At 37.3% G+C, this 24,418-nt stretch overlaps 1 protein-coding gene across 1 annotated transcript in view; it reads right to left on the bottom strand.

Annotated features, from left to right (window-relative positions):
- Positions 1-24,418, bottom strand: part of LOC139167803 (VPS10 domain-containing receptor SorCS1-like) — a 372,414-nt gene that overhangs the window by 60,325 nt on the left and 287,671 nt on the right. Inside the window, exons 10-15 of the mRNA XM_070752750.1 lie at positions 23,171-23,273; positions 19,516-19,592; positions 15,679-15,770; positions 13,701-13,808; positions 11,118-11,235; positions 9,409-9,539 (exon numbers count right to left, since the gene is read on the bottom strand). Of these exons, the coding sequence (XP_070608851.1) occupies positions 9,409-9,539; positions 11,118-11,235; positions 13,701-13,808; positions 15,679-15,770; positions 19,516-19,592; positions 23,171-23,273 (629 nt within the window). The remainder of the gene's footprint in view (positions 1-9,408; positions 9,540-11,117; positions 11,236-13,700; positions 13,809-15,678; positions 15,771-19,515; positions 19,593-23,170; positions 23,274-24,418) is intronic.

The following is a 24,418-nucleotide window of genomic DNA, read 5'->3' as shown; positions in this document are numbered from 1 at the left end:
ATGACTGTTAAAATCTAAGCAGGGGAGTAGAGTGCACTCAGTGCAGCTGCATTACAACCAAGCATCTGGTATTCACAAGGCATCTTTTGATTTTCATTTTGTGACAGGTTGAAACCAAGTTATATGTTATATGCTTCTCTTTCTTTCTCTCTCTCTCCCCCCCCCTCCCTCTCCCCCCCTCCCGTGTGTGTGTGTGTTTGTGCCCTATTCAGAGAAGACAGCAGAAATTCAGTTCCTATGAAAAGAGTAAAGCTTTTCCAAACCTTGTTAACAGCTTTTATAGCTGTGTGGTTTAAAATGAATATTGAACTCATATATGAAATTTCACAGGAATAGGAGACGTCTCTACGTTCCAAGTGAAAATATCCCCATGTACATCAATATTCCACTTTATATAATAGCACCTTAGGGCTATATAATTAATTCCTGAAAGCTACACCCCATACTAGGAATATTAGTATTGTAAACAACATTATGAATTCTGAATGGAGTCTCTTCAAAGCTATCTCGACCAACTAATGAATATTTAAGTTAGCATCCTTCCATTTGATTTTTTTTTCCATATTCCAGGAGATATTACACAGAGTTTCCTGCCAAGCTCATTTGCTATTCCCAAGTTAAGATTATGTTCCCTTTCAAGGGAAACTTAATAATGATGTTCATAAATCACAGATATGAAGGCCTCTAATACACTCAGGTAGTTCTTAACTTCTGACTAGACACTTAATGACTCTACAAAGTTATAATGGACCTGAAAAATGGAACTTATTATCCAGATCCAAAGTTCTGATGGTTGTCCCCCACCTTAACAAATCACATGACCCACACTTTAGGCGCTCAGCAATACAGCTGCATTTTTGGCCATTTGCAGCACCTATGGTGATGTGATTTAAATTACATGAAATCCTTACCAAAGAGCAGCATTTCCGGTTTTCGAGTAAAATCATAGCATTTGTTTCATGGTCAACACACAAAGGTTATATATGTGACTGATCAGTTTTATGACTCTTATGACATAGCCACAACAGGCAGGCTCAATTATGGTCATAACTTGAGAACTACCTATAATCAGTGATGGCATTCAAAAATTTTTCCTACTGGTTCTGTGGGTACGGCTTGGTGGGCATGGCTTGGTGGTCATATGACTGAGCGGGCATGACATGGTGTGTGACAGGTACTACCTGGCCTCCTGCACCCCCCTGGGAGAAAAAAGTGCCACGAGGGGAGGACGTACGACAGGCCATTTGGACCCTAGGAAGCCTCCAGAAGCCTCCTGGTAAGTAAAAACAGGCTGTGGGAGGGGACTGGCCCCTGTACCTCCCCTCATCCCCCCCACACCCCATTTTTGTCTTAGGAGGCCTCCATGCACTTAAATGGAGCCTGGGGGGAACTCCTGGAGGGGACAGGACAAGAAGGGGACAGGACAAGAATTTAACTACTAGTTCACCCAAACCAGCCAGAACCAGCTGAATCTCACCAGTCTATACTATCTATCTATCTATCTATCTATCTATCTACCTACCTACCTACCTACCTATCTATTTTTCCATCCATCCATCCCTCATCCATCCATCCATCTAACTATCTAGCCTAGGAATAATAAAAAATGTAGAACTAAATTAATTAGGATTCAAAGTCATGGTGGAGTTTTATTGGACACAGAACATTAAGTCATGCGCAACCCAAGGATATCGTTGAAAATTATCTTGGCAACTACAGAGCACCAAACTACTTTCAGCTGGTTGACAAATGTCTTACTGCATACAAGATCATGAAGTGGAACATGTTACTGAAGGCTCACATTTGGACTTTTTCTTGAAAATCTAGGTGCAATTATTGACAAACATGGTGAAAGTTTTCACCAAAACATTGGCACTATGGGAAAGGAGTGTCAGAGCAACTGGATCTCTCAGTGCATCGGACACTAAGTACAAACAAACAAACAAACAAACAAACAAACAAACAAAAATCAGCAGCAAAATATTTTTGTCCCTGTTCAACTCATGCAGCAAGTCAGAAACATTATGCAATGAAATACATTATAGACATTAAAATTAATTTCACATTTTTCAAGATTCTGAAATTATATTGATGTTTAACTTGAAGGAGTATAATCACTAAGAGTATTTTAGGGAGCAAAACTGTTGAAAAAAAATTGTTGTCCAGTGAAATCAGTGACTGCCAATGCCTGTTTGGAGGACTGCAATACTTCATGATATTTTAGGTTGATGCAGCTTACCCATTAAATTTAGTCACTTTAGAAACAGATCTATGAAATCTGAGCTACACTGTTGGAAAGGTAGTGAGGAAAGTAGAGAATATTTGCTAGAGAAAATAAAACAGGTGAAAAGGGGGGAAACTACAGAAATAAGAATTAGTGGAGCAACTAGGGACAGAGTGAGGGATGGAAATTTAGCATGTGCAAATGGGGTGAATACTGAGAAATTTAGGAGAAAACATTGAAAGGCTGGATACAGCTTCTGCTAAGAACTTGAAGAAGTTGCAAAGCAATTAGCAAGGAATATATGAATCAGAAGAAGAAAGTGAGGAACAAGTTAAGAAGAACATCATGTGCTTCAGTGTTGTGTTTTAATGTAAACCAACCTAATTTGTACCCACGGTATTACTGTGTCCTCTGGATTACAATTATCCATTTATTCAGCACTTCTCCAAACTCTGTAATGCAGTTATCTGATGAAAAAATGCTTCAGAAATGGATGCCAGGAAAATTGCATTAAAAGTGACCACGTTATGGAAAATAGAATTCACACAGAATGATTACAACAAGGATAATGATGATGTATTAGTATTGTAATCTACACTTATCTTTTTTCTTAAAAAACAAATACTTGATCTGTTGCTGGAATGATCCCATTCATGCTGGAATAAAGCCCATGAAAATCTGGCAAAGAAATGCTTTAATAACACATATGTCACTGTGTAATCCATTTATTACTTAAATAAATAGGAGTTGGTTTCTAGGCAGTTGCTAGGAAATAGTATTCCTTGGACTAAGTGCACCATTTCCATTCTTGAAACACTATTGCCCCCTAGCTGTGAAAAGTGGGCAAAGCATACAAATCAAATATCTCTGCATTGACTTTAATTCTTTTCTACCCTTTAATATGCAATTATGCACAGTTCAGAGATAATTTATTCTGCTGTCACAGGAAATGTGCACATTTCCCCCCAGAATTTGTGATAAATCTGAAAATAATTCAAACTTGTAGGTCAGGCTTTCTTTTGGTCTAATTCTTGGTTTAAAAAAACATTTTTTAAAAAACAAAAATAAACTGAAACAAACAAGTAAAATTTGAATTTCTTTTTAAAAGATAAAAAATATCCATAAAACTTTATTCTGGGTTATTTTCAAATTTGTTCTGGGACTTCAACAACCTTAATATAGTGGTGTTACATTATGCCAGACTGACCCTTTGGGGCTCTCCAGGATTTGCAAGTCCTGCTGGAAAAGCAAGTATCAGTCATAATAATAATAATAATAATAATAATAATAATAATAATAATAATAATAATAATAATAATAATAATTTATTAGATTTGTATGCCGCTCCTCTCCGAAGACTCGGGGCAGCTCACAACAAACGATAAAACAATATATATAGGCACAAATCTTCCTTTCTGCCCATCTTTTTACTAAAATGTCATCTTTGACTAATTCCATTTCCAATATGTCTTTTATGATTTTAATGTTTTTAATGTCGTAAGGCTCCTAGAGTCTCTTTGAAATATGATGGGAGGCAAATGAATTTAGTAAATAAAATAAATTAATATGATTAACAGAATAACAGAGTTGGAAAAGTCCTTGGAAGTATTCTAGTTCAACCCTGCGCTCAAACAAATGGTGTCCAATCTCTTCTTAAAAACTTCTGGAGATGGAGCACTTACAACCGCTGAAGGCAAACCCCTTCCACTGATTAATTGTTCTTACTGTCAGGAAATTTCTTCTTTGAGAAGAAAATTCAGTGGCCGCCAAAAGTTTGTTGAGATCTTGCCGGAGGCGTCCGTCCTCCGGATTCACTCTCGACTGGATCTCCTGAATCCAGAGGAGGGTGGCCCGTTAAAAAACGAGGCTGCAGAGGCGGACCGAATGGCCCAAGCCGTCATCTGGTGGGTCTTTCGGACTACGTTCTCAGCCCTTTTATCTTTGGCCTTCAGACCCTCTTGGGATTCGGAAGGGACCAACGCATTGGAAACAAGACTTGTGATAGGCTTGTCCACTGACGGGAAGGCCAGCAGGTCCTCCATTTGCTGATCAAAGGAATAAAATTTACGGTCCAGGACAGATGGACCCTGAGCTGCTGCCGGGTTCTCCCAAGGACGTTGGATAGTCTCGAGGAACATCTGTGAAGAAGGGATGCTCACAGACTCTTGCTTTGGTAGAACAAAGAGGCCTCCCGTGGAAGGGGCCGCAGCTGTGGCCTCCGCTTGTCTCCCCTCACCCGCTTGATCAATAGTCAATTTGGCCTTGTTGAGCAAGACCTTGTAGAGGGAAGACTTGAACAGGCCAGTGAATGAAGGCTGCTCCGGCGATTGCTCGTCGCCGGACAGGTCATCGTCATGGTCACTGAAATTGTCCCTGGGGGATCCTTCCTCCTCCATAGAATCCGCCAACGAATGTGTGGCTGGGGCTATCCATGAGTCCCTGAGCCTCAACGGTGGTGGCCCCGCCGGCTGCTGATGTTGGTGTGCCCCGGTTGCAAGGCCCTGAGAGTACGCACTAGCGATCAAATCCTGAAGGGCCTGAGGCATGCTCTGCCAGGTATCTTGAGAGCCGCGCAGACCAGCCGCTGTTGTAGTAAAAGTGGCTGATTGCGCTGGGCCATAGGTTGAATGAGCAGAGGCCTGAGGTGGTGGATAGATTCCAGGCCACCCGGAGGGCTGTCTCATATAGGTGTAGGCCTCAAGAGCCGGGCCAGGAGCCAGCTGTGCAGGGCGCTCTGGGGACCAGTCCTTCTCTGAAGCCGAGCCTGCTATCCCTGGTGTAATCACGGGGGAGGCTGGCAGAGGAGTGGGCCCAAAGGACAAAGTTGATAAGGAGGCCTGTTTTTGAGTCGCCTCCAATTGCTTCTCAAGGGCCCTGATACGTTTTTCTGCCTCCTTCAGTGAGGCACCTTGAGAAGCCTTAGCCCTCTGGCTCTTCTCCTTGGGGGTACTAGGCTTGTTCAGGACAACAGCCTCCTCCCCTGAATGGGCCGGTGTTTCTGCCATAACGAAATCTGTTCTTTGACACTCACGATTGCTGAGAGAATCAGTGAAACCGCTCAGCTAGGCACGCCAGAAGAATCAGCAATGACCAACGGTCTTTCCTCCTGGCACCTGCTGCGGCTGCGTGTCACCGGGCAGATCTAGCTAAACGTCGGCCCTCTGAGCCTGACGTCACGCAGCCCCTAGGCCTCCTAATAGGCTGTGACACGGTTGCCATAGCAACCGCTAAAGCCCGCACCGAGTGCCGGCCTCCTGCGGCTCAGTTAAATGGTCGCCGTCTTTGTTGTTATGGAAACGGGCGGGAAGCTCTTTCCCGTTCCCGCCCGACCTCTCCTCAAAAATGGCCGCTGTTCCTAGCCGGCGAGCTCCCTCAGCCTGAGGCAATCGCCGAAGATTCCTCTTTCCTATGTTGGACTCTCCTTGCAAGTGCATTGGAGAAGTTTCCATTCATTTCTTCTTGTCCTACTACAGGTGCTTTGGAGATAGGCTGACTCTGTAACAGATTCATAACATCCCTAGTCCTTCTTTTTATTAGACTAGACATACCCAGTTCCTGCAACCATTCTTCACATGTTTTAGCCGCAAGCCCTTAATTATCTTCGTTTGCTCTCTTTGTTTGCCTTAGCATCTTTTTATACCATGCTGACAAAAACTCTGCTAAGTATTCTAAATGTGGTTTTATCAAAGCAGTATAAAGTGGTACTAACAGTGATCTTGATTCTATCCTGTTGATGCAGCCTGGGACTGCACTTTTTGACAGCTGCAGGACACTGCTGGCTCATATTTAAATGGTTCTCCACTAAGACTCCTAGATTTGTCTCACACTTAGTACTATTAAGCAAGTAACATCTATTCTATACTCATGCATTTGCTTTTTCTTGCCTAAAAACCTCACTTTTCTCACCATTGAACTTCTTTTGTTGGATAGGTCTAGTGTTCAACTTGGTCAAGATCCTCTTGGTTCTTGATCTTGTCCTCTGAAATGTTGGCTATTATCCTCCGCTTGGGGTCATCTGCAAATTTGAGGATTTCCCCTTCTATTTCCTCATCTAAATTGTTTATGAATATGTTGAACAGTATCGGGCCTAAGATAGTATCTTGGATACCCCACTCCCTATAAATGTAGTTCCATCAAGACATGTTGAGTGTGATGCTTCAATAATTATATATTCATCTAGTGATGAGATGATATTTAAGCCATATTTTTATATCTTACCAAGTAGTAAATTGTGCTCCACGTTGCCAAATGTCTAATGAAGTAATGAAGTATACTACCCATGTTTTCCCGAAAATAAGATCCTGTCTTATATTTTATTGAACCCTGAAATAAGCGTTTGGCCTTATTGCCATGCACTCAAAAGCTTAATGTTATCAGGGGGTAACTTATTTTGGGGAAATCCCCACAGCATTTCACTGATACACTGACTTAGTCACTCTGTCAAAGAATGCAATAAGATTTGTCTGGCATGATCTGTTTTTGACAAATCCATGTTGACTTTTAGTAACAATTGCTTGATTCTAGGTGTGCACTGGTTTGTTGTTTTATTAGATTTTTCAGGATCTTTCCAGGTGTTGATGTCAGGTCTATAGTGGCAGGCCAAAGTCTCTAACTCAAACGATCTGAGTTAGAGACTTTGGCCTGCCATATAGCTTCCTGGATCCACTTTTGCCTCTTTTGGAGATGGGAATAATGTCAGCACTTTTCCCACCCTCTAATAGCTCCCTGGTACTACAGGATGTTTGAAAGATATAGTTCAGCTGTTCCATGATCACATCCACCAGCTCTTTCAGAATTCTGGGATATAATCCATCTGATCCTGGTGATTTGAATTTATCTAGAGTGGATAGGTGGTGTCTTACGATTTTCTTGTTTATTTTGACTTGTATTCCTGTTTTTGTTAGGATCGGACTGTTTAATTTCGGACTGATTTATTAGTAAATACTTGTTTAGATGAGCTAAAAAAATTTACATTCTGATTTTTTTGAATTCTGATTTTTTAAATTTTTATTTAAAAGGGTTTTTTTATTTATAAAACATGACATATACATCACAATATAACACAATGAGCTGGATAACAAAAAAGAAAAAGTACATGATGATCTATTCAGTATTTACATTGATTGTTCCCATTCTCCCCCCTCTATTAATTTTCCAATCTGTTTGAGTTTTAATTAATTCATAATTTCTCCTTCATTCTTTTCAGTTTTTAATCTTGATTCTCCTCTCTATCCAATTATAACTTGTTTCAGATTTCAAAATAATCAGTATCTCACCTACAAAAAGATATTGACAAAATTGAACGGGTCCAAAGATGGGCTATAAGAATGGTGGAAGGTCTTAAGCATAAAACGTATCAGGAAAGACTTAATGAACTCAATCTGTATAGTCTGGAGGACAGAAGAAAAAGGAGGGACATGATCGAAACATTTAAATATGTTAAAGGGTTAAATAAGGTCCAGGAGGGAAGTATTTTTAATAGGAAAGTGAACACAAGAAAAAGGGGACACAATCTGAAGTTAGTTGGGGGAAAGATCAAAAGCAACATGAGAAAATATTATTTTACTGAAAGAGTAGTAGATCCTTGGAACAAACTTCCAGCAGACGTGGTTCCACAGTAACTGAATTTAAACAGTTCCACAGTAACTGAATTTAAACATGCCTGGGATAAACATATATCCATCCTAAGATAAAATACAGGGCAGACTAGATGGATCATGAGGTCTTTGTCGGCCATCAGTCTTCTATGTTTCTATGTTTCTTTAATTCTGATTTTTAATGAGTAGAATTTTAGTTCTTGTTCCTTTGTCAGGAGCAGCATAACCCCAGAGATTCAGATGATCTTTTGGCCTCGGTAAGATCACAGAGGCCTGGCCTTTCCTAGAATGAGGCTCTCTGTAATGATTGGAAACTGAATAGCTGTAAAATGGACAATGCAAAATTGGTATAGGTACATGGTGTACCATATTCAATTTGAAATTATGGATAAAAGGATAAATTTGGATAATGAAACTGAATTGAGACATCTGATGGGACGGTGGGACAAGGTAAGATGATATATGATGAGTAGAATCCGAGACCAAGCTATAATAAATAAATTGGAATCACTCTATAATACGTAAATAGATATATTGCTCTTGGCTTAAAGTGGGTTATACAAGAAACACCCCCGATTGGTGGCGGGCTATGTGTGTGTGTCGGGGTGGTGGGCACATTTCACTATGCACTGTTTTATGTTGTGTGTATATTAAACTTGTTAAAAATTAATAAAAAATATTATTTTGTTTAAAAAAGGAAATTGAATAGCTGTAGCTGACATTAGTTACATTATATTTGTGTTTTTGTTGTTTTTAACCTTGGTGGATTTGCTTCGGCTTTAATTCTATATTAGTTGCTAAGATTTGCAGTTTATGGGTTGAGCAACCATGTACATTGATTAAATGCATAAACCAAAAAATGATAAAATAAATTAAATCCAGGATTAGGGTGTAAAGTATAGCTTTCCAGATTGTTCAATTCTTACGGTATGCTTGTTTCCGGTTTTTATAGCTTGTCGCTGATATTATAACACATTGCAGAGCAAACAGGATTTAGGAACTGAATGTAGGAAGCCTAGAGCGTGAGGAGTTATATTTATAAGAAAGGCTGCAGTAAAACTATGTTAAATGAGACTACAGTACTTGTATAAATGGGAGACCTGTAGGGTGCAAAGCCTATAATTGCATTTAATTCGATTAAGTTGCAATTACCCTGCAGCACCTTTTTGGACAGCCATGAAAAGGTTAGAGCTTGATATCCCTTTAATGCTGCCCTTTTTCAAGTGCTTGGAGAACATTAGCATGTATCATTGCACCAAGATTACTTCTGCATTATTCTTCACTAATGCAGAAATGAATTGGTAATAGTATGTTACTGTGTACTACCGTAAGACAGTACAAAACATGCATTCGAATCATGAAATCCTGTATCTCGATGTTGCAATTTATGAATATTATATATATATAGAACGTTCTGTAACTTTACTAATCTAGGAGCATTTACTGAGGTGGTGCCACATTAATTTAGAAAGACAGTTCCCTTCTATCCAATCTCTAGGATTTTTGTCCCCTGGGAGAAAGTCAGACTACATGCACATCCACATAAGCTGTGACCTTGCTCATTCTCTGTTATTAAGCACAACTCACCAGTCAAAGTCTGCTTCTGTGCAGACACATGGCTCAGAGGACATAGCTCTGGCGTACTTGCCTTGCATGCATTTCTTTTCTGACTTACGCTTTTTGTAAGTCCTTTTGGCTCCCATGATGCATGCTTCTCCCTGAGTAAAGAAAAGAGATACCATAGCGATCAGGGATATTTTTGCAAGTTACAAATGTAAACAATTATCATATGACTTAAGAAATGTCTTACTTAACAACAGAAATTTTCATTGTTAATCAAGGTGGTTGTTAAGTGAGTTTTGCCCAGTTTTACAATCTTTTTTTTTTGGCTCCAGCAATGCTAATCACTGAAGTTGTTAAGTGAATAAAACACAGCATGTACAGTATAGAAACCAGGTTGTAGTGATTTGACCAAAATTCTATTAAATAAAAAGAAAGTAACTTTTTTTTAAAGGCAGCCTCAATTTTCCAAGAGATGGACAGGAGCTTACTAATGTCAAATAGTCGAGGATGAGTCCATCCTGACTTCAAGCTCAAGCTCAATATGCTATCCAAACTACATGTCCTCACCAGGTTATAAAGCTCCAAGCCATCTCTTATAAGATTGAAGCTGCCTTTAAAAAAGTGAATTGATAGGTCCCAGAAATCCTGTACTTTTGCAAATTTATGATATCTAGATGTGATTAGGCTTTCCAAGTCTGAGAATAACTTCCCTTTCATATCTTTTTGCATTGGTTGGTTGTAGTAGTTAGATAGTTTCAAGAAGTTCTGTCCATAACACGTTTTTTTGTTGAATGTTCAGTTGCAGCCACATTGCAAGGCCTATGAACATTCCTGTCTCAGCCAGCTAAACCTAACAAAACAACCATATAGAGCAGAGTGGGTTGCTCCCGGTTTGGACCAGTTCTTTAGAACCGGTTGCAGGAATTTCCTCCTATTCGCCGAACGGGGAGCAATTTCCTTTTGGCCAAACCCCAAGCCGGCTCTAATCTTGTCTTTTGCTTCTGCACATGTGCAGAACCTTGATTTATGGCACTATGTGAAGCACACACATGCTCATGTAGCTTGGCTGCATGGCGCACAATGCACACGTGTCTACACGGTGCGGGAGGAAACGAATTGGCAAGATACGTTAGAACCCACACCTCATGTAGATCCCCAAACAAGGAAGGTTAAAGACCCTGGCAACAGTCAAATTAACACTGAACCGATTTTTGCAGTGCCATTCACTAATGTCTACTATAACAGTGTAACTACATTAAATCCTTTTGGAATTGAAGGTTATTTTGGTTTGCAAGGATAGCAAGTGTCACAGAGAAACTAGGACATTGGACACATTTTTTAAAAGTGAACTATTCTGTGAAGTGAAGTGTCTTGGAATAATTCTCTATTTTAAAGAGAAGAAGATATTGTTTTCTGTCCAGAAACTGAACTGAACATGGCAGAGATAGACTTTTTTGTCTGGCCTTGGGACCAGCCTTTTTTCTATTTATGTACTTCCTTGTCTTTTAAAATAGGTGGAGAGAAATTCACCATTATTAAGCCATTTTCTTCTCCAATTTGTTTCAAGTATTACCTTTCATCATAAATGCTTACTAGTTGCAGTTAGAATGTACATACCAAAGTGTTAAGAGGCAACGAATTCAATGATTTTGAAGCAATAAATTAGGTTGATCCCAACTTTTTAAATTAATTATTATATTAGTTTCAGTTCAATTCTAGGTCAGGCATTTTACCTGGCTGTGAAGTTGCCAAGGTCGGTAATCGTCTTCAGCACAACGTCTATCAAAAATGGATTTGTAATCCACTTTTACCAACTGCCACTCAGAACGATGACTGAAGTGTCCAAAAACGCTGAATAAAGCATTGAATGATTATAATATTGGAGACAATTATTGTAACAGATCAGCAAAATTGAGTTAATAATTCTATACATATCTCCTTACAGTTTATCTGGTATATACAGGATTGTGGCCTAAATTATAATCTCTCTCTGTTTAGTGATACATTCCAATTATAATAATAGCTTTCAAACGATATTGCAAGTTACAGGTTTAATTATGAAAACAGGTGGCTGTTCTATATAGTGGGATTTATGGGAAGGAAGGAAGGAAAACGAAGGAAGGAAATCAAAATACAAATATTTTTTAAATTTATTTGCAATATTTATAAATTGCTGATTTCCAGTATTATTGATGAACATCAGGGGTGTCAAACTCAGCAGGCCAGATCCAGCCTACAGGTTCCTTAAATCTGACCTGGAAATATCAAAGGACTGGCCTGTGGTGCCTCTGCTGGCCAAAATGGGCTGTGGGTGGGCCTCATGCAGCCCCCTATGGTCCGTTTTTGGCATCCCTAGCGTCCAGCATCACTCTGTTGACCAAAACTCGCCCATGTGGAAACCCCATGAGGCCCCCGTGTGGCCCATTTTTGGCCAGCAGAGTGCTGCAGGAGCACTGGATTAGACTGGACTACAATTATGTGGTCTCAAATAAGTACCTGATCTAGAAAAAAGCAACATCCTATGTTAATATTATAGTTTAATGCCAGATTTTATATAATATGGGTCCATTTAATCTACAATCAACAATCTACAATTGACAGCCATTTCTATTTACTATCGTGGAAGTTTGATAGTGTTAATACCACTTTATAAGGCCTTGGTAAGGCCACACTTGGAATACTGCATTCAGTTTTGGTTGCCACAATGCAAAAAGGATATTGAGACTCTAGAAAAAGTGCAGAGAAGAGCAACAAAAGATGATTAAGGGACTGGAGGCTAAAACATATGAAGAATGGTTTCAGGAACTGGGCATGGCTAGTTTAATGAAAAGAAGGACTAGGGGAGACATAATAGCAGTGTTCCAATATCTCAGGGGTTGCCACAAAGAAGAACCTATTCTCCAAAGCACCTGAGGATAGAACAAGAAGCAATGGGTGAAAACTAAACAAGGAGAAAAGTAATTTAGAACTAAGGAGAAATTTCCTGACAGTCAGAACAATTAATCAGTGGAACAGCTGGCCTCCAGAAGTTGCGAATGCCCCAACACTGGAAGTTTTTAAGCAAATGTTGGATAATCATCTGTCTGAAATAGAGTAGGTTTTCCTGACTAGAAGACCTTCAAGGTCCCTTCCAACTCTGTTGTTGTTGTTGTTATTTACTTCTGCTGTTAGATCTTGTATTATCATGTTATTTATGCTATTGTATTTTTATTATTAGTTTATTATTAGACAGAAATTAAAATTGAATATAAAAGAAAAAATGATGAAATTCAAAATGGAATGTTGGATGTATAAAGAATTATTAACAGGAATTAGTGGATACATGTTCTGCTTCTTAGTGCTTGATGAAAAATTAAGCATTATGTTATGTACCTCAAATCAACCACAATCTACTTTATTTATTTTATTAGATTTGTATGCTGCCCGTCTCCGTAGACTCGGGGCGGCTAACAACAGTAATAAACAGCATATGACAAATCTAATGTTTAAAATAATTAAAAAACCCTTATTTAAAAACCAAACATACACACAAACATACCATGCATAAATTGTATAGGCCTAGGGGGAAAAGGGTAGTTCAGTTCCCCCAAGCCTGACGACAGAGGTGAGTTTTAAGGAGCTTACGAAAGGCAAGGAGCTTTGGGGCTTTATCTCACAAATGCAAGTGGCTTTACTTCAACATGATTAAAGTTCAAGACAGGAGAGAATTGAAGTCTATTTTGTTTTACAGATCAGGCTTGTGCGTACGTATGCATGTCAATACATGATAAAGCAGTGAAGCATATCTGATATGCTCTACTGATTAGAAGAAAGGAACCCTTTTCCTCCTTTGGATGTTCATATCTAAAGGTGTTCTTTGCTTGAATCTCCACCAAAAAATCCCCCACCATTCTGAAGATCTTCAAAAACCCTCTGAAGAGTGCACTGGAATATATTGAAGTAATTAGTGAAACTCTCCATATTCTATCTGTGTTCCTAGATTGCAAATGATATTTCATCTATTAGATTTTCTATATTTAATAATAATAGAATGGATCCTATTGGTGTTATTTCATGTGAGATATTACCTATTTAATAATGCCAGATGACCTGGGTAACCCAAACAGAATGGAGTCCATTAAGTAGCTGGTGTGAATGTGTGTTGTTGCTGGGGTGAGTGGGGGGCGGGGTTATTATTTTTCTTTTTTTATTATGATTATTTTTTATTTCTCTTGAATTGTGTGTTTATGTCCTTAAAAGCTGCCTTGAGTCAATATGTGCAAGTAGGAGGCAATATACACTTTCTAAATAAATAAAAATAAATAATGCCTACTCACGTCATTATTAAAGTCTCTTCCCCAGGCTCTCCCAAAACCCCATCAACAAACAGTGGGATGGAGGTGAAACTGTACTTGCTCCAAGATCTTCCCTCATCAAAACTTAACCTGGTGATAACAGGAAAGAACAAAACAGTAATGGAAGAAACAAAACTAATCTCTTTTTATCTTATAAAACAAATTACAGAAAACTGTAATGTTCCTAAAACATTACAGTAAAAAAAAAATAATAAAAGCTGTTTTAAGCACACACAATTTCCTAAAGAACTATACATTTCTATGTGTTATTTTGTGTTCACATATAAAGTGGCATGTATTTTTGTAGTCTTCAAATTACAACAGTTTGTTTAGTGACCATTTGAAATTAAACAGCACTGTAAAATGTGACTTATGACTGTTTTTCACAGTTATGATCTTTGTAACATCTCCATGATCATGTGATCAAAATTCAGATGTTTGGTAACTTGTTTCATATTTATGACTATTGTGGTGTCCCAAAGTCATGCGATCATCTTTTGGGACCTTCAGACAAACAAAGTCAATGAGGAAGCCAAATTCAACTGGACTATTAACTTATCAACTGCCGGAATCCACTTAACAACTGTGGCAATAAAGGTCATAAATGGCGCAAAACTGACTTAACAACAAAAATTTTGGGCTCATTAACTGTCATAAGTTGAGGACTACCCTTATTATAATGTTAAAGCACAGTACATATTATTCTTTAATGGAAAGAACAAGTTATTGCAGATAAATAGAAAAAGCTGAACAAAAATCATCTAATATTACGCTTATATATTGCTGGCATATAAAGCATAATTTCCTAATAGGGAAAGGATTAGAATAAAGCTATTATTATGAACATTTTAAATATAGGACATCAAAAGTCATAATAATTATCATAAAAGTGACACAATCTTAGAAATGATTAGAAGTGGATAATGCAAGGTTGTGGCTTTTGAATTACAGCTCCCAAGTTCCTTCATTATACAGTATGTGGCCTTTGGAGAACTATAGTTCAGCAGTGGAGGGTCACCCCTGGAGGAAATGACTATCATATTGAAATTGTAGAATGTGGAATTGTTAAGTACACTAGAAGTATAACAGATGTTAAAGTGACAGGACAATTATTCTTTGTCTAGAATGTTTTAAATATAAAAATACCTTTTTATGTACAGTACAATAGATTTAAACTAAGATAAGAAATCCACTCCATACAAATCTTTATAAATATAGATGCTACAATAAAGAAAACAAATGTTTAGAACTGTATGAATACTGACAATAACTCAGAACGAGGACTACAACTGCTCTCTCATGTAGTAATTGTGAATACAACTACCTACTTGAGGTCCTATCACATTGGTTTCATGGCAAATCATAAATACTAAAACTCTGCATATTTCATTAATGATTTCAAAGAGATGCTTTTTTTAGACTTCCCCATGTTAGAAACATCTAGTATAGGAACAAAATAAGGTTTGTTATATTGATATTAAAATGTGCTCTTCTGTATTGAATCTGCCCTTTTCTGTTATATTTGTCCTTGGTTAAGATTTTTTTAGAAAAATAAATTTTATTTTTTCCTTGTGAATATTTACACCAAGTTCCTTCTGGAGTCTCTTATTGTACTTTCTTTTCTTATTCTTCTATTTCAATAAAGTTTAACTTTCAATGTTCTTTATATCTTTCTAAACTGCAGCTAAATTTTCTAACCTTCAGCTAGAACAAAACAATGCAACTTCTTAATACGTGTAAATTATAATATTGCCATGCAAGTGTTTTGTTTGTAAAAAATTGTATGTACAAAATGCAGATATAGCTTTATTGGGATGAAAAGAGGCAGCATGCTCATTTGTTTAATTGGCATATCATGGCACTTCGTAAAAGAGTTTGGTCACAATCCAACTACTAATGGCATATAATACACACTGAAGGACTCTATGATGAATGGAATTAGAGAAGTCACATTAATTACCAGAGATGTCTGATAGGCAGAGATGTATGTTTCATAGCAACCAAAACCCCACCTTGATCCAGATAAAGGACGCTGTGTTCATCTTCAAAGATCTAGTGAGACACATAAAAAGATACTTGGAGTCCTTTGTATGTAGAACCAAGGACATGTTTCCTTTGTAATAAATAAGTATATAAACATTTAAACCTATTAATATCCTCCCCCTCCAAATAAATTATATTCTTAGGGATGAGAATGATCAAGCTTTTATTTTGTTGTTTAGAAAAAAGAGGAAGGAAGGAAGGAAGGAAGGAAGGAAGGAAGGAAGGAAGGAAGGAAGGAAGGAAGGAAGGAAGGAAGGAAGGAAGGAAAGGGCAGGAAGGACTTGGTCATCTGCAGAATGGAAGTTTTCATCTATATATTTGTATACATGGTGAGAATATCAGGTATTATGATGTCTGAATAGGATTAATAATAACAATTTATGCAAAAGAAAGGTTTACAGTTATTGAACCATAACACTCATCATTATTATTATTTTTTTTACTAATTATTTAGCAGTGCCTAATCTTTAGCTTTCCAAGCCACATACAAAAAGTAAATTAAATACATATATTTTCCATGTACTGAAGTATAGAAACTTTTTTAGATTAAAATTCTAGTTACATAAAACAAGTTTTAAATGCCAACATTTCTATACCTTTCTAACCATATCTCTAATATGTATTTATTTGAAATGTGAGAAATCAATCAAATAAATAAATCCTGTGATTTAACAACCGCAAAATAGAATGGAAAGATAGCCCATTCTTCTTGGAAAGCAAATCAATTCCTCTGAGAAGTGGTGATTCAGAAATAGATGGAGCCAGAACTAGACCCTCAAATGGCCATCTTGAAAGTCTTGCCCAAGAAGTGGAGGTTCTCATCGCATTCCAAAAAAGATTGCCTCCCTCTACATTTGGAAAGATAAAACCCATCTATTTCTGATTAATTTAGGGCAACCTCCTCACAGTGACAAATGCCTTGTTTACTTTTAGATTAGATGATTGCAATCTATTTGGAGTTGTATGCTTGTAAACCTCAATTAGTGAACAACATATCATCATGAATACTTTTCTCCAGACTAATCTAAAATTAAAATGTGCTACCATTTTGGGGGAACAGTTCTTGCTGGTTTCAGTTTAAAAGCCTTATAACGTAAGAAACATTGTCTCTCCTATCTTGCAGGATAGTCAGTTTGAGGACATGTTTCCTATTCCATCATCAAAAGAAGTTTGGTAGGAATGTTGGATGTTCCTAAAATAAATATTGTTAGCTATCAATTCAATTTTGTGCAGGACCATATTTTTATAGATATACTACATACTTTTCAATTGGCACTACAAACACATTTACATTTATATTTAGAGGCCTATATAGGCCGGACTCCCAATGTTTTATGTCTAAGAGATTCAATAAGTATTAATAGAGCACTTACATTTTGCTTTGTTAATTCTCTTAAGCATGTACTTGATTTCAGTTTATGAGGTGGTAATTGCATATTAATTAAATGTCAAGTACTTGCTAAAATGTATTCATTGATATACAACAGTCATGCATATTGTTGTCCATTTTATTATCTGATTGCTAGAGCTCTTTAAATGCTTATACTTAGTTAATGGATATAGAGTTAATTTGAGAAGTAGTAAAACAAGGGGGAAAACATTTTATTTAGTAATCCTCATTCTTAGTTTTGTGTAAGAGTTTGTGGTCATACCTATGTCTGTGGATATAAATATAGGCTATTTTGAAAGTTAATCTACCTGAAACACATATAACCCTTTAAGACTTGAACCAAAGTAATGTTCTTATGTTTTGGTTTGATTGTTGTTTATTTCTTGTTCTTATCAATAAAAGGTTTACTAAAGATGAGAAGGCATTCCTGGCAGTTAGAATTGTTTTATGTCTAGTTGTATTTTGCTACTTATGGAGGATTAAAGTCAACAGCATTACATCGCTTTTCAAATCCTTCGTTTGCCAAGCATATATATGGAACTTATATATGAACTTTGAGACAGTATAATTAAAGTTTTAAAAATCCACAGACATTACGAGTCCTCGGAGAGGGACGGCATACAAATCTAATAAATTATTCTTATTCTTATTCTTATTGTTGTTGTTGTTGTTGTTATTATTATTATTATTATTATTACTCCAAATAACTATTTTTAACAACATCTAATGAGCAAACCCCCATAGAAATAAAGCAGGCTGATAGGCAATTCTAACTGAATGCCTTTATCTAGAATCTGCAGACATATCTTCATTGCCTTTCTAGCATCCATTCAATTTCTTTCTCTTAATCATAGAGCTGTTTTCCACTGGCCTGCCTTCATCTCTGCTTCTCTCATACATCTAACCTCCCAGCAATTACTGTCCCAGAATAGAGACAAGAACAAGTTTTCCTCAATTCCCCTTTCTCATTCCACATACGTTTACTAGAAAACTGCCGTCATCTTTTGTTTATCAGATCAAAGAGATGAAGATTCCTCTATCAGGGATCGCCTACATAACTTTTTCAGATCTACTTTCTATAATTATTTATCCTCTCGGCCTCAAAACCCAGGCTCAAGATTCCTGAAGCTGTAGGGATCTCCTTGGAGGTTTTCCTAGGTAAAGCACTAGTTTCACCCCTTCCACATTTTAAGATATATTACATGTTTGCTTTCTGCAGCCAATGGGAAAAGGGATTCAGTTACATATCCCCCACCACCACTCCACACACATTCCATCCCCATTTTGCTGTCACCAGATTTTTTTAACAGCAAGATAATCTCCTGTTCATTGAAATTTTGAGTTTTGGTTGCCTGAGTGAAATATGGGAAGGAGAAAGCACATATTTGAGTGAATCAGGCTCATTCATTCACCATAACATCTTTTTTCAAGGTTTTGTAACCAGGGAATTAAGTTAGTATAACTTTATAAATGTGAATTCACAGCACAATAGCGGGTAAATGATGAACCACATTTTCCTCTTGTCATCAAACAATGAGAGCAGGATTAAACAAAAGGGAAAAGAAAGACAATGAATAACTACTGAGCTACCATAGTACTGCTAAAGAATATCATGCAGGATGAAAACATGTGAATCTTCCAATAACATATAATATCTATAATAATAATATTCATAATTATACATAATTATACATAATTATACAAAAAAAAGGGAGAGATGCTTTAAACTGGGATTCTAGTTTGGTCTTCTTACACACAGGAAGAGTGATCATTTAAAATCTTACTTGTCAGACCCTTTTGCACAGGGTTCCCCTTGGAAAGTAAAAAGTAATTAAGATAGGCTGCCACTAGTCAGACTAAATCCCAGGGATCTTCCTTCTGCCTTTCTCTTAAAGCATAGAAAGGAAGATGCATTGAAAACAATAGAGAAATTAATAAATTTTGTGCTAGCTCAAAGGGCAACAATGATGGGATGAGCTCTTTTTTAAGCCAATAATTTAAGCAAAACATAAAAGAGGGATACATGAAAACAATGGAAGGCAATGTTCAAGCCCACAAAATTCCAACTAAATATAATCACCGTTGATATATTAAGTTATTTACTAACTTTTGGCCTGAAATCAACACATATTCAAAGTTCATTGCAGAGAGGATAGCTGGGGGGAAATTATCTGATCCCAATCCACATTATCCTGAGTTTTATGAGGACTGGAATGTGGAGGATAACAGAAAATTAGCCTCTTTATGGAGATTAATAGTTGCTTTGCCCAATCAAGCAAACTGCTCCAACAAACTGCTCCTTGGAGGTATTTCACACCACTTTCCTCCCCCAGTTGACCACTTATTTTTTCCATTGCTACTCACTTGTCTCCAAGTGTTTCCAGCATCGGATGAAACAAACATGCTGATATCATTTTCTGACAATTCTGATCCAATGTTACCTGTAAGGAAAGTACCCCAACCTATAAAACTTAACTGTAAAAACTGTGTTTTTAGTAATATATATTGTGTTGAACAGTGATGACTTAAAGATGCAATTTACTATAAAACAGAAAATGCAACAATGTTAATTTATCAATATATAAAATTGAATACAGTGGTACCTCGAGATACGAGTTTAATTCGTTCCGGACCTGGGCTCTTAAGTCGAGCAGCTCTTATCTCGAACGACTTTTCCCCATAGGAATTAATGTAAATAATTTTAATTGGTTCCAGCCCTCAAAAAACTCACAAAGTTAGTCTAAATTATGCAGAAAGACATGTTTTTAATGAAGAAATGTACATGTACATATAAATGAATAATGAAGTTTCTTTCACTTAACTTGTAAACTTTCTTAAACTTTTAAATTTACATATGTTCAACTTCTCTGCCACCCAATTCTGTAGGACAGAGGTCCCCAACCCTTTTTGCACCAGGGACCGGCTTTAAGCGATCAAGAGAGGAATGGGTGAATGAATGGATGGAGGGTGGGAAGGAAGGAAGGAAAGAGGGAAGGGACAGAAACAGAGGAAGGAAGCAAGGAAACTTATGAAAGGGGAGAGTAAGAGAGGAATGAGTGAAGGGAGGGAGGGAGGGAAGAAGGTGGGAAGGAGAAAGAAAAGAAGAAATAGAGGAAGGGAAGGTAAAAGAGAGAAAGAAAAAGAGCAAGAAAGAAAGAAAGAAAGAAAGAAAGAAAGAAAGAAAGGGGGAAGGGACAGGAACAGAGGAAGGAAGCAAGGAAACTTATGAAAGGGGAGAGTAAGAGAGGAATGAGTGAAGGGAGGGAGGGAGGGAAGAAGGTGGGAAGGAGAAAGAAAAGAAGAAATAGAGGAAGGGAAGGTAAAAGAGAGAAAGAAAAAGAGCAAGAAAGAAAGCTGCAAGCACCCCCCCCGAGCCCCCCAGGCCGGCTGCAACCTTTTAAAACACGCGCGCCGCTTCGCAGCTGTCTCCTGAAGCCGAACGCGGAAGTTAGCATTTGGCTTCAGGAGACAGCTCCTTGGCGCTTGTATCTCGAATTTGGGCTTGTAAGTAGAACAAAAATATCTCTCCCCTCCCAGCTCTTATCTCGAGTTGCTCTTAAGTAGAGCAGCTCTTATGTCGGGGTTCCACTGTATTTATAAAATTTCATATATATTACTTAGTTAATCATGTTGCAATTATTGCACCACCCTTATAAAATAAGGGTAAGACAAGTGTTGTCGTTTAGATCAGTGTTTCCCAACCTTGGCTACTTGAAGATATTTGGACTTCAACTCCCAGAATTCCCCAGCCAGCAAACGCTGACTAGGGAATTCTGGGAGTTGAAGTCCAGATAACTTCAAGTGGCCCAGGTTGGGAAACACTGGTTTAGATCATGGCAAGATTCAGTTTCATAGCCAGCAGCCAGCAACAAAGGGTACCATAAAACAAATATTTCTCACTTCTTTTGTTATGTTTTGTTACATCAATTTAGTTACTTTCCTTGTTTTGCTGACAGAAGAGGAGACACAGTGATTTGACTCAGGCCAAACTTGAGTGCTCATGAAAAAAAAGAGAGATTTGAAATAGATCTTCTTGGTTGCAACTGTCACCTTTGAACCACAAGTTGAAAATTTGAACTTTTATGCTCCACTTAACCCTCCTGTTCTGTTTAAGAAAAGTAACAAATCTTCTGTTCCCGGGTCACCCTGACGCGGACCGAAAACTCTTCATTTGCAGTGCTTATGTTTGGTCAATTTGAATACTTTTTTCACTTGGAAAGTAGTGTGAACATTTCTGCACACAATGATATGAAAATTGAACTGAAGAAATTAATCCTTATTGGTTTATTTTGCACATAAATATGCCTCCCCCCCGTTTTTGTGAATTTTCTTTAGGTTTATTGATAATTATGCCTGCAATATACATTCTATTTTACTAAAGTTGGTATGGGATTGGTAGCTTGAACATTTCTGAACATAATGATATGAAAATTGAACTGGAAAAATTGATGCATATTGGTTTATTTTGTTGATGAAATGCACGCCCCCCCCATTTTTTAAAAATAGTCTTCACTTTATGGATAGTTTTGCTAGCAAAATACATTCTATTTTACTAAAGTTGGTGTGGGATTGGTAGCTTGAACATTTCTGAACATAATGATATGAAAATTGAACTGGAAAAATTGATGCATATTGGTTTATTTTGCACATAAATGTATGCCTCCCCCCGTGTTCAATTATTTCAATTTATATAAAAATTATGCTGTTAATTTCAAACTTACATACTTTTTTTTAGTAAAATGGATTTGTTTCATAAAATTAGTTCTCTGGCTACAATGTGGTTGATTTTCAAAAGGATATTCCAAATATTTCTAGACAAATATGTATAAACAGTGACAATAATGGCACATAGCAAGGCCGGGGGGTGGGGGGTGGCCCTTTTGTGGCAAAAATAAACCAATAAGAACCATTTTTTTCAGTTCATTTATATTTTTCGTATATTCAGAAATGTTCAATTTAGTATATCAAACCTTTTGGGGGGAAATTCCTTAGGGATTTGTAGCCTTAAAAAATAGAAATTGACACGAAATTAAAAAAGGATGGGGGGAGGGGCTTTTTGATCAAAATAAAAATATAAGTCTCAATTTTTCCAGTTCAATTTTCATATCATTATGTTCATAAATGTTCAAACTAGTTTTCCAGTTGAAAAAGTTTTCAAAAAGATCAAATTCAAGTACTTAAAAAAATTATTTTTGGTCCGGTCATATACGAACAGAAACAGACTCGAAGTTATGATTTTTTTTTGCCCAGAAAAAAATTAGCCACCACCCCAAAAATATTTTTTGATGATCAGCATTGTTAAATTGAGTAAATGAATGCCTAAGATTTTAAAGAATATTTCGGATTTGGAGCATAAAAAAATAAAAAGTGAAAATGGTTGCAAGCAGCCAAGGGGGCGGGGGGGGGGGGGCGGAGGCTTTATTTCTGATATTAAAAAACCAATAAGAATCATTTCTTTCAGTTCCTTTATATTTTTCTTATATTCAGAAATGTTCAAGCTACCAATCCCACACCAACTTTAGTAAAATAGAATGCATTTTGCAAGCAAAACTATCCATAAACTGAAAAAAATTTCACAAAAACGGGGGGGGGGGGCGCTTGCATTATATCCGCAAAATAAACCAATAAGATTTACTTTTTTCATTTCAATTTTCATATCATTGTGTGCAGAAATGTTCAGACTACTTTCCAAGTGAAAAAAGCTTTCAAAAAGACCAAACATAAGCACTGCAAATGAAGAGTTTTCGGTCCGGGTCAGGGTGACCCGGGAACAGAATATTTGTAACTTTTTTTGCCCAGCAAAAACTAAGCCCCCCACCCCCCCAAAAAAATTCTCATAGAGAGAACCCCTGAAATGATGAAAAGTCATGAAATTTCAAGTTTCAGATATGGAGGGAAAATTTTTTACAGGGACTCAAACTTGGCTTCGGGTCGCATACGACCTGAACAGAACAGCAGGGTTTTAAATAGCAATAAGAAATTCTAGACTTTTGTTATATAGCACTGGAACATTTCTTACCAGAGGCCACAATGATTCCTGGAGCTGTATCGCGGCTGGCAATATTACCAGAAGTATAAGGATTCTCTGAAACCTTCAGGTGGAGATGAAGGGAGCAATATGGCTTGGAAGAAAACAAACAAGGAGATGCTAAGTACTGGAGAGAGCACAGCGCAGCACAGCACAGCTCAGATCTTAAAGCAGTTTTTGATACAGCTACAGTACTTTTTTATAATGCAAGTATTTTTATACAATTGTATTCATTCCCAAGTTGCAAAAAGACCTTGGGAAAGAATCCACAATACATAATATTCAAAAGCATGACCATCCATAATACAGTAGTACCTCTAGATACGAGTTTAATTCATTCCAGAAGGGAGCTTGTATGTCGAACAACTCGTATCTGGAACAAATGGATTTAGACTTTGTTTTTCCCCTCCGAGATAACCAGAAGCAAGGATTCTTGCGCCACCTAGTGGACGCTCGGCTCGTATCCCAAATTTGAGCTCGGGTCTGGAACAGAAATTTCTCTCCCCCCGTGGTTCGTAACTTGGAATACCGTATATACTCGAGTATAAGCCGAGTTTTTCAGCCCAAAAAATGGGCTGAAAAACACAGCCTCGGCTTATACTCGGGTCATTGACAAAGTCACCACACGAGGGCGCCATTGCTTGAGCCAGAGCGAGGAGGCACCAGCTTTTGTCCCCTCTCCCACGCCGTAGTTCCTCTCCCTAGCTCAAGCAGAGGCAGCCATTTGCTCCAACCGAGAGGGGAAAAAAGCAATGGTGAGTAACTATTCCTTGCTCTCTCTGCATTGGTATTTTGTGGTAGTTGCTGTCCTTGCTTGGATAGGATCTAATAATGTGTTATGAGGCAGAGCTAGACAGGAATTCTTTTTCTATCTGTCTATCTTTCTATCTATCTATTTTTCTATCTAACTATTTTTCTATCTATCTATCTATCTATCTATCTATCTGTATCTATTTCTATCTATCTATCTATTTTTCTATCTGTCTGTCTGTCTATCTATCTTTCTATCTATATCTATCTGTATCTATCTATCTATCTATCTATCATCTATCTATCTGTATCTATTTCTATCTATCTATTTTTCTATCTTTCTATCTATTTTTCTTTCTTTCTATCTATCTATCTATCTATCTATCTATCTATCTATCTATCTATCTATCTATTTTTCTGTCTGTCTGTCTGTCTGTCTATCTATCTTTCTATCTATATCTATCTATCTATCTATCTATCTATCTATCT

This window comes from Erythrolamprus reginae, chromosome 5, assembly GCF_031021105.1.
Source record: "Erythrolamprus reginae isolate rEryReg1 chromosome 5, rEryReg1.hap1, whole genome shotgun sequence".
NCBI lineage: Eukaryota > Metazoa > Chordata > Lepidosauria > Squamata > Dipsadidae > Erythrolamprus > Erythrolamprus reginae.
This window is presented reverse-complemented; position numbering and strand designations above follow the sequence as displayed.